This window comes from Herpailurus yagouaroundi, unplaced genomic scaffold (genome assembly GCF_014898765.1).
Source record: "Herpailurus yagouaroundi ecotype Mexico unplaced genomic scaffold, PumYag 295, whole genome shotgun sequence".
In the NCBI taxonomy this organism is placed as follows: domain Eukaryota; kingdom Metazoa; phylum Chordata; class Mammalia; order Carnivora; family Felidae; genus Herpailurus; species Herpailurus yagouaroundi.
The window spans coordinates 3478258-3487602 of NW_024412512.1; the positions used below are offsets into that span (position 1 = coordinate 3478258).

Sequence of the window (9345 nt, forward strand, 5' to 3'; positions counted from 1 at the left end):
TTCCGCGACGGGTAGAGATAGTTCAGCATCATCACTGCATTCAGCACACGGCTCAGCGGCCTCAGGCACACGCACGCTGTCGTGCAGCTGCCCCCGCCACCCGTCTCCAGAACTTTCCATCTCCCCAGACTGAGCCTCTGTTCCCATGAAGTGCTGACTCCCCCGCCCCCCACCCCCGGCTCCCACCATCTATTCTCTCTCTGTGGACAGGATTCCTCTAGGGACCCCCTGTGCGTGGGGTCACGCGGCATATTCTCTCTGTGTCTGGCTTCTGTCCCTGCACAGAAAATACGCCCCCGCCGAGGGGGCACGTCCCCAGCTTTCCCCTCTCGGGCGTAGTCCCAGGCGCCGGATCGTCAGGTCAGTCTGTGCTCGGCTTTCTAAGGAACCGCCAAACCAGGCCTGTCTTTTTTCGGTCCTCCTGCTCTGAGCGTAGTAAATGACATGGACGGGTCACTGAAAGTGAGCAGCCCGGTGGCCCCTGACCGCGGCCCGTGCCTCGCTCTCCAGAGTCCGTTATGTATGCTCAGGGCCTGCCTGTCGACTCTGATGTCCTCTTTTCGTTTGTTTTGCTTTTTTGAGTTTCTTTGTTTGGGGAGAGAGTGAGCGAGCAGACGAAGGACAGGGAGACCGTGAAAGAGAGAATCCCACGCAGGCTCCACGCTGTCAGTGCAGAGCTCGATGTGGGGGTTGAGCTCACGAACCGGGAGATTGTGAGCGGGAGCCAGGTGTTTCACCAACTGAGCCACCCCGGCTATTGGTCCCGGTCATCCTGTCTCGGGGCCTTCGCCCTCACGGTCCCTCGGCCGTGAGGACCTTCCCCCGCAGTGCTCCTGCTCAGGACTCCTGCAGCAGCCGTGACGAATGACCACGGACTTGGGAGCTCGTGGCAACACAAACCCTCATTCTCTCGCAGTTCTGGAGGGCAGAAGCCCGGATGAGTGCCTAGGGGCCAAAGCCAGGTGCGGGCAGGGCCGGCTCCTTCCAGAAGCTCCAGGGCCGGACCCATTTCCCGTGCTTCCCCGGCGTCTGCAAGTGTCGCATCCTTGGGCCCCGCACGTCGCTCCGGGCTCCGCCTCCCTCTCACAGGGACCCTTGTGATGACGTGGGCCACCTGGATAACTCAGGACAGTGTCCCGTCTCAGCGTCCTTAACCCCGTCTGCAAAGTCCCGTTAGCTTCACGAGGTGACACCACAAGTCCTGGGATTCAGATGTGGGGTCTTGGGGGCCGTGACCCAGCCGGCCGTGTGTCGTCCTCCCGGTCGCCTTTCTCCTTGCAGCGTCCCGGGGCAGCCCCTCCCCAGCTGCCCGCCGCCCTCCCAGCTCTGCTGTGGCGTCCCGGTCCCGCCTGTCCCATCTTTGGTCCCCCTCCCCCGGCCTCTGAGCTCCACGTTGACAGGCCTTCTTCTGTGGCCCCCAGCGGTGGACCCCGACGCCCAAGCAGCCGCTGACGAGCCCACCTCGGACTCGGGGCCTCTCGGGGCCGCTGTTTTCTTGTGTTAACCGGGGGGCGGGCAACAGGTGCCTCCGCCCTGTGTGGGCGTGCCGCTCAGAGGTGGGCTCGGCTCACACACTCTCCTTCCTCCAGTTCCAGAAGTTCCTGAGTAAAGTGGAGGAGACGTTCCAGTGCATTTGCTGCCAAGAGCTGGTGTTTCGCCCCATCACGACCGTGTGCCAGCACAACGTGTGCAAGGTGAGAGGGGCGGCCGCGGGCCGGGCCAGAAGTTGTTGAAGGGATGGCGTGACCTCCCACTGCCCCGCGCCTGCCGCCACCCCCTGGCACGGGGGCTTTGCTGCCACGTGCTCCGGGCGCCCAGGCTGCCCAGGGCCTGGTCGTGGCTGTCCAGGTGGCCTCCCGGCCTTTGTCCTGGGCTCCCGTCACCCCCCTGCCCTGCACCTCATCCTCCCGTGCCTCCGGCATGCTGCAGAGTAAAACCGGGGACCTAGGCCGCCGCTGCCCACCTCCCTGTGACCTGAAGCCATAGGGGCCCTGTGCCTCTCTCTCCAGCAGGCCCTCGCCTGCCTGCCTTGGGAGTGTTCTCTGGTCCCCCCTCCCCTGGAACATTCTCCCCCAACCCCCACCATGGCTGTGGGTCCGGGGCGGGAAGGGCGGGCAGGAGGGAGGGCTTCCTACTGGAGGCAGCATCCCAGGTAGGCAGAGCGGCAGGGGCAGGAGCCTGGACGGGCGGGCAGCGGGGGCCTCGAGGGGACGAGGGGTGGGAGGTGGGCCCGGAGGGTAGTCCGTCTTAGGAGGGTGGGTGGGAGGGGAGCCTGGGAGGGGCTGAGACAGGGTGGGCGGGGGCGTCCCAGGCACTGGGGGGGGGGGGGGGGAGCCTACCGGCATCCCCGGCCCCGCCCAGTCGGTTCCCCGAGGCACCCCCAGTCCTGGCAGCCACAGCTGTCCCCGACACCACCCAGCGTCCCCCGGAGGCAGAGTCGCTCGGTGAGTGTGGTGGTTCTGCTGCGTCTTCTGGTCAGAGTCGCCTGGTAGGGACTTCTGTGCGGCCCGGGCAGGCAGTTTGAGAACAGGCTGTCCCCGCCTCCCGAGCGCCCTGCCCTGGCTGGCTGAGTTGCGGGGCTCCTTTCTCGCCTTCGGGCCATCTCTGTGCAGGCCTCAGTGTTAGCTGTCATGCCAGGGGAGGGGCTCAGACCGCCAAGCAGTGTGGCGGGTCAGGCCCTTCACTTTTCCATCCTTGGGCCCCGCTGCCCTGCCTCGTGGCCCGATCGGTGCCTTCGGCCGCGTGGCCGGGGAGAGATGCCCCGTGTGCCCCAAGCAAGGCTCTGCCCCTCCCAGCTGTGTGGCCTTGGAGAGCCACCCGGCCCCTCTGAGCCTCAGTTGACTCGGTGCAGAGGAATGGAGGGACACCTTCAGACTCCAGGTGACAGGTGCTGCGGTGGGCTCCGGGTCAGGCCACAGAGAAGGAGCGGATGGTGGGGGGTCTGGCAGCGAGCCTCGCCGTGGAGCGGGTGCGGGTGCCGTGGACGGACGGGCTGCTGGCACGTGGGTCTGTCCCCGCTGCTGATCCCTGGCAAGAACTCAGCCTCGGCCGGGGGGGGGGGGGGGGGAGGGGTGCTACAGGAAGGCGGCCTTGGCCCCCACGTCCTAGCATCTGATTTTGGTTTATTTTGTTTTCTTTGACATCTACTCGTTTTTGAGAGAGAGAGAGAGTGCGCGTGAGCAAGCGGGGGAGGGGCAGAGAGGGGGGAGACCCCGGATCCAACGTGGGCTCGATGGCGGGGCCTGAACTTACAAACCGTGAGATCATGACCTGAGCCACAAAGTCAGTCCACCGACTGAGCCACCCAGGTGCCCCTGACTTTGGTACTTGATTGAAAAATTATCTTATTGTCGTAAAATGCCCACCATGTAAAACTTGCCTTATTCACCATCTCCAAGCGCACAGCTCTCTGACATCAGGCACACCCACGCTGTCATGCAGCCACCCCCACCCTCCATCTCCAGAACTTTCCACCTCCCCAGACTGAGACTCCTTCCCCATGAAACACGGACTCCCCGCCCCCTGCCCCTCCCCTGGCTCCCACTGTCCGCGCTCTGTCCCTGTGGACGGGACTCCTCTGGGGACCCCCTGTGCGTGGGGTCACGAGGGATGTGTCCTTCTGTGTCCGGCTCCTGTCACTGCGCACGGTGTCCTCCGGGTCCGTCCACGCGGCGGCAGGACGTCCTTCGTCCCTGAGGCTGGATGATATCCCAGCGTGCGGATGGACGCTTGGGGTGTTTCCATCTTGTGGCCATTGTGAACAACGCAGCAGTCCACAGCCAGAATTTTGAGTGTGGACCCGAATCTTAGTCGTGTTTTTCGTCCCCGGAATCAGGGCCGTAGACCTTGCTGGCAAGGATGCGGGAGTTTTGCGACTAAGACGGGAAGCCACGGGCTGCGCACGGCGGTCGGATGTGCCGTGGCACCAGCAGGCTTTCTCCTGTGTCGAGTTTGTCCTTTCCCCCAGGCGCCCGACGCCATCCGTCAGGGGTGCACGCCCACCAGCGCTCGCATCCCTGTGTGCGGGGTCCCGGCCGGGTGCCTGGCGGCTCCGCTTGTGAGAGCGGGCGGCTGGCTCTCCCAGGCTGGTCCGCTGCTCTGCTCTCCCCACCCGGCTTTCTTTTCCAGCGGTCGCTCGGTTGAGAATCGAGTTGGAACCCAGACGGAAATCTGGCTCAGGGCCAGAGATCCTTCCTTCCCTTCCTCCCTGTCTCCCCACCAGCACATGTTTATGGAGCACATACTACACGTGGGGGTCCTGTGCTTGGTGCTGGTGGGGACTGTCTGGTCCGTGTCCCACAAGGACATTCGTGGAAGATGATTTCCGGAAGGTGGAAGGTGCCATTTTAAGACGGGGGGGGGGGGGGCGGAGGGTCTGGCTTCAGCTCAGATCCTGATCTCACGTTCGTGAGTTTGAGCCCAGCATCGGGCTCAGTGCTGACCGTGCAGAGCCCACTTCGGATCCTGTCTCCCCCTCTCTGCCCACCCCCTGCCCCCGCCACCTTGTGCTCTCTCAAAAAAAAAAAAAAAAAAAAAAAAAGACAGGTAGGGTGAGGGCCGCTTCTGACATTCGAGGGTCATCAAGGAAGGGCCCTCTGAGGAGGCGGCCCGAGCCAAGGCGTGAGTACCAGGAGAGCCAGAGGACAGAGCTGAGGGGCAGCGCGACCTCAGTACCGAGGCCTGGAGGCCGGGACAAGCTTGGAGTCCGTGAGGAGCCCCGGGGAGGCCAGGCTAGAGGTAGAAAGCGAGACCGACGGTCAGGAGGGGCCTCTGGACCCTGTGAGACGTCGGTAATTGTCGCTGGCTCCATCCTGGGGACGCGGGCGGCTGGCTCGGACGGTGCCACTCACCCCCCGCTGTCTTGCAGGATTGCCTGGACAGATCCTTCCGGGCGCAGGTGTTCAGCTGCCCGGCCTGCCGCTACGACCTGGGCCGCAGCTATGCCATGCAGGTGAACCAGCCGCTACAGGCCGTCCTCAACCAGCTCTTCCCCGGCTATGGCAGCGGGCGGTGATCCTCAAACGCTTCTCGCCGGTAGTGTTTTTTTTGGGAAAGAAAAAAAAAAAAAAAACAAAAAAAACGTGTCACAGGGGTCTTGGCCCCCTCTTTTGTTTTTAGTGGGCTTAACTTAAACAGGTAGCTTTTCCTCCACTCCCTAAAAAGCCTCGTCTTCCTGGTTTTGTTTTGTTTTGTTTTGTTTTGTTTTGTTTTGTTTTGTTTTGTTTTAACCTACACATTTCCCGGAGTTTGTATTACGGCTCGAAGAAAGAAGGAAAGAAAGTTGGACTTCTCAGTGTTGTGTTTTGGTTTTAGAAAAATACAAAGCCTGCAGTTTATCAGCAGAACAACAAACACAAACAATTTTTTCCGAAGATGGAATTCAAAACGCCTTGGCGCGAAGGCTGCTCGTGTTCCCGGCGCCAAGTTCCCAGAAGTTCCCGCCGCCGCCGAGCCAGAAGGCGCCCGGCCGCCCAGAACAATCTTTTTCAAGGTGCGTGGCTTCGGCCTCCGAAGTTGAAAGCGAGCGCATCTCCCTGACCGCGCGTCCTGCCGCCTAGAAGCCAGCAAGGCAGCGCCTGCTGGCGGCCCGGGGGTGGCCGGCCCCACCGTCACCCACGGGGAGGGTGACAAGAAGCGAGGAGCCCCCTCCGGCCCCGAAGCCATCCCCCGAGTTTGCTTTCACGTGGCAGCCGCCCCACGCAGAGCCCTCCTCCCCCGGGGTGAGCGGACAGGAGTCGCCCCGAAGCCGCCGCCCCCGGACCTCCGCACGGGGCTGGGCGGGCGGCCGAGTGCCCGCTGTCTCGTCTGCCGCGCCACGGAAGCGGACGTTCGAAGCCATGTTCAAGTGCCTTTGGGTCTTTTCTTCTGTTGGAAACGTGGGGCTCTCTTTTTAGCACTGAATTGCCGAAAATGCCAACGAGATCCTAAAACTGTGGTTAACCTGTTCTTCCCGATAGCGGGTGAGTGTTTGGGGGAGATTTCTTTTTTGTCCACCCTTTCCACTGAATTTTCAACTCCCCGATCGAGAATTCTAAGAGGGAATTTTTTTTAAGTACTTTTTTTCTGAATGAAATTTTTTTGTAGTTATTGTATATGTACCGAGAAAACTATAACTTAGGGTTTGGTTGTGTTTCTGGTTTTGTTTTGTTTTGTTTTCTTTTTTGGTTTTGTATTTTTTTGGAATGATTTGTTAATTTTTCTAACTTTACCAAAGTTTGCAGCTTTTACCTCAATAGAACAGGAATATTTTAAATCCCATAACTGCAGACAAACTGGAGTGGTGTCGTTTTAAAAAGTCTTTCTTTTTTCCTTATTATTAGGTTGTTAACGTATTAGGAAGAAACAGCGAAATCCTGTGTAGGCTTTTTCTAAACAGTTCAATATTCTTTGTCCAAATTTTAGATTCTTGGAATAAATGCCTTTTACAGATGCATTGGGTTGTGTCTTCTGTCGGCGAATGGTTTTGTGGTCTGCCAGGCGGGGACCTCTTCGGTTCCCCGTATTTCGCGTTCTGTTCACGAAAGCCCCAGGAAGACAGGCCTGGCAGGTGGCATCCGTCCCCTCCAGAGGAGAGGACGGACTGACGACAAGGCGGTGTGCCGTGATTGGGCTGGGACTTTTACAGGGCCCACCAGCCCGAGCCAAGGGGCCACATCCAGCCTTCCGGCTTGGAACCAGGGCTCACTTCCTGCTCCCCAAGGTCAGTGGTACTGTTCCCGTTTACGTGTGAGGAAACGGACAGCCACCCCCTCCATTAGGAGCTCGGCCTGAAGTCACATGATCCTAGAGAGGTCTCTGCGGGCCAGGGGGCTACTGACGGCCTGACACGCTCTCTTGTCTCCAGCAGAAGTTGGAGGTCAAGGATGGTGACGGGTTAACCATCAACTGCAGGGAAGGGCGCAGCTGAATCCTGCAGAGGGAAGAGTTTCCGTCCACCTGGTCCCCACACCTTTCCTTGACGAGGGCGGCTCTGACTTGATAGCCAGGAAGACATTCGGGCAGCCGTTTGGTCCTGGCGATGCATCACGTGTGCCCTTGAAAGCATGCTGGGTGGGGGCGGGGCAGAGAGCTAAAGGGGCCGGGCTGCCTCGCGGGTCGAGGGGAATGTTCTAGGTTTGCTGATGGTTGTGCTCCTCTGCGGAAACACTCAAGTCCTTCGAGTTGTAACACTTCTTGCATGGGTCATTTTCGTGGTGTGTCAAATGTCAACTGTGAACGCGCAGAGGAAGTGCCCCAGACGTGCCCCAGGCCGGCCCCCCAGCCCCCAGGGGCAGAGCACACGGAGGTGGGTTCGTTGTCGAGACTGTTGGCTTTTTGGACGTTCCTCTCATTTTAAAAGTTACGAATAGGGGCGCCTGGGTGGCGCAGTCGGTTAAGCGTCCGACTTCAACCAGGTCACGATCTCGCGGTCCGTGAGTTCGAGCCCCGCGTCGGGCTCTGGGCTGATGGCTCGGAGCCTGGAGCCTGTTTCCGATTCTGTGTCTCCCTCTTTCTCTGCCCCTTGCCCGTTCATGCTCTGTCTCTCTCTGTCCCAAAAATAAACGTTGAAAAAAAAAATTAAAAAAAAAAATAAATAAAAGTTACGAACAACGTCTCTTGTTAAAAATTAGCGAAACCCAGGAAACTGGAAATGCCGGGCAGAAGCGATCACAATATTAGGCGTATTTCTTTCCTGGTTTGCTTTGGTTTTTGTGGTTATGTAACTGCTTTATCGAGATACATTTCGCGTTGCCCTCAAGTTCACCCGTTTATTTTAAAAAAAAATTTTTTTTAACGTTTATTTATTTTTTTGGGACAGAGAGAGACAGAGCATGAGCGGGGGAGGGGCAGAGAGAGAGGGAGACACAGAATCAGAAACAGGCTCCAGGCTCCGAGCCATCAGCCCAGAACCCGACGCGGGGCTCGAACTCACGGACCGCGAGATCATGACCTGGCTGAAGTTGGACGCTTAACCGACTGCTCCACCCAGGCGCCCCTCAAGTTCACCCGTTTAGAGTGTAAAGTTAACTCGTTTTTAGTATGTTCAGAGTCCCGCGACCATCACCTTTAGTTCCGGAACATTCTCACCCTAAAAAGGAATCCCATCCCCCTCTCCCGGCCCCCACGAGCCCCCTTCCCGTCCGTGGATGAGCCTGTTTGGGACGTTTCACACGCGTGAACTCACACCCCGCGTGGCCTCTCGTGTCTGGTTCCCCCCCTGAGCGTCGTGCGTTCGGGGGTCTTCACATGGGAACACGTGTCACTGTTTCACTCCTTTTAAAGGCTGAATAATATTCCATTATATGGATTAACCACCCGTTTTTAAATCCACCCGGTTGACTTTGTTGTGATCTTTTTTTAAGTTTTTTATTCACTTTGAGAGAAAGTTTATGTGAAAGCGAGGGGAGGGGCCGAGAGAGGAGAGAGAGAAGCAGGCCTTGCATCGCTGTCAGCACAAAGCCCTGACCCGGGCTCGAACCCATGAGTGACGAGACCATGGCCTGAGCTGAGATGAAGAGTCAGACGCTTAACTGACTACCCCCACCTGGTTGACTTCATTTTTCCTAATACTTTTTTTCTCAGTTTATTTATTTTGAGAGAGCGAAAGAGAGAGAGAGAGAGAGAGAGAGAGAGAGAGAGAGAGAATCCCAGGCAGGCTCCGAGCTGTCAGCACAGAGCCCGATGTTGGGGCTCAAACCCACGAACCTCGAGATCATGACCTGAGCGGAAACGGAGTCTGATGCTTTACGGACCGGGCCACCCAGGCATCCCTAGTTGAGTTTTTAACGTAAACCTCCCTTCCTTTATTCTACTCTGGGTTATAAAATCGGCTCGTGATCCCTTTGGAACATTTGAAAACTGGATATATGCGGGGAAAAAAAAAAGTCAGAAGACCTACTGCCTTGTGCCGGTTTTCTCTTCATTTCCGTTCATTTCCCGAGTTACCACTCTGTCTAGCACCTTAGGAAACGAACAGATGTGAGCGGTGGTCTGGCGTGTGCATATTCGTGTGTGTGTTCAAAAATGTGAAATCTACACGGATGTCCAGTGATACATACTTGGAGTGAAATGGAACGTTGGGATTCCTCCTCTGAATGTACTTCTAAAAAGGAATTTTTTTTTTTTTTTTTTAAACACAAAGGAGATGCCTTTCCAACCATCTGTACTTCTGCATTAGACTGGCCTGTGTGTGGGAGGGGAGTCCCAGCCCTGTACCTTGCCCTTTTGGGGAAGATGAAGACCATTTAGAAATGAGCCCCCTCCAGGGCCACCTGGGTGGCTCAGTCGGTCAGGTGTCTGACTCTTGGTTTTGGCTCAGGTCACGATCTTCTGGTTCATGGGTTTGAGCCCCACGTGACGCTCCAT

The 9345-nt window shown here is 57.9% G+C and overlaps 1 protein-coding gene across 1 annotated transcript in view; it reads left to right on the plus strand.

Annotated features, from left to right (window-relative positions):
• The window catches only part of UHRF1 (ubiquitin like with PHD and ring finger domains 1), a 35360-nt gene extending 28927 nt beyond the window's left edge, over window positions 1-6433 (plus strand). The window contains exons 12-13 of the mRNA XM_040461727.1: window positions 1590-1694; window positions 4868-6433. Of these exons, the coding sequence (XP_040317661.1) occupies window positions 1590-1694; window positions 4868-5014 (252 nt within the window). The 3' untranslated portion in view covers window positions 5015-6433. The remainder of the gene's footprint in view (window positions 1-1589; window positions 1695-4867) is intronic.
• Window positions 6434-9345: the final 2912 nt, after the last annotated feature.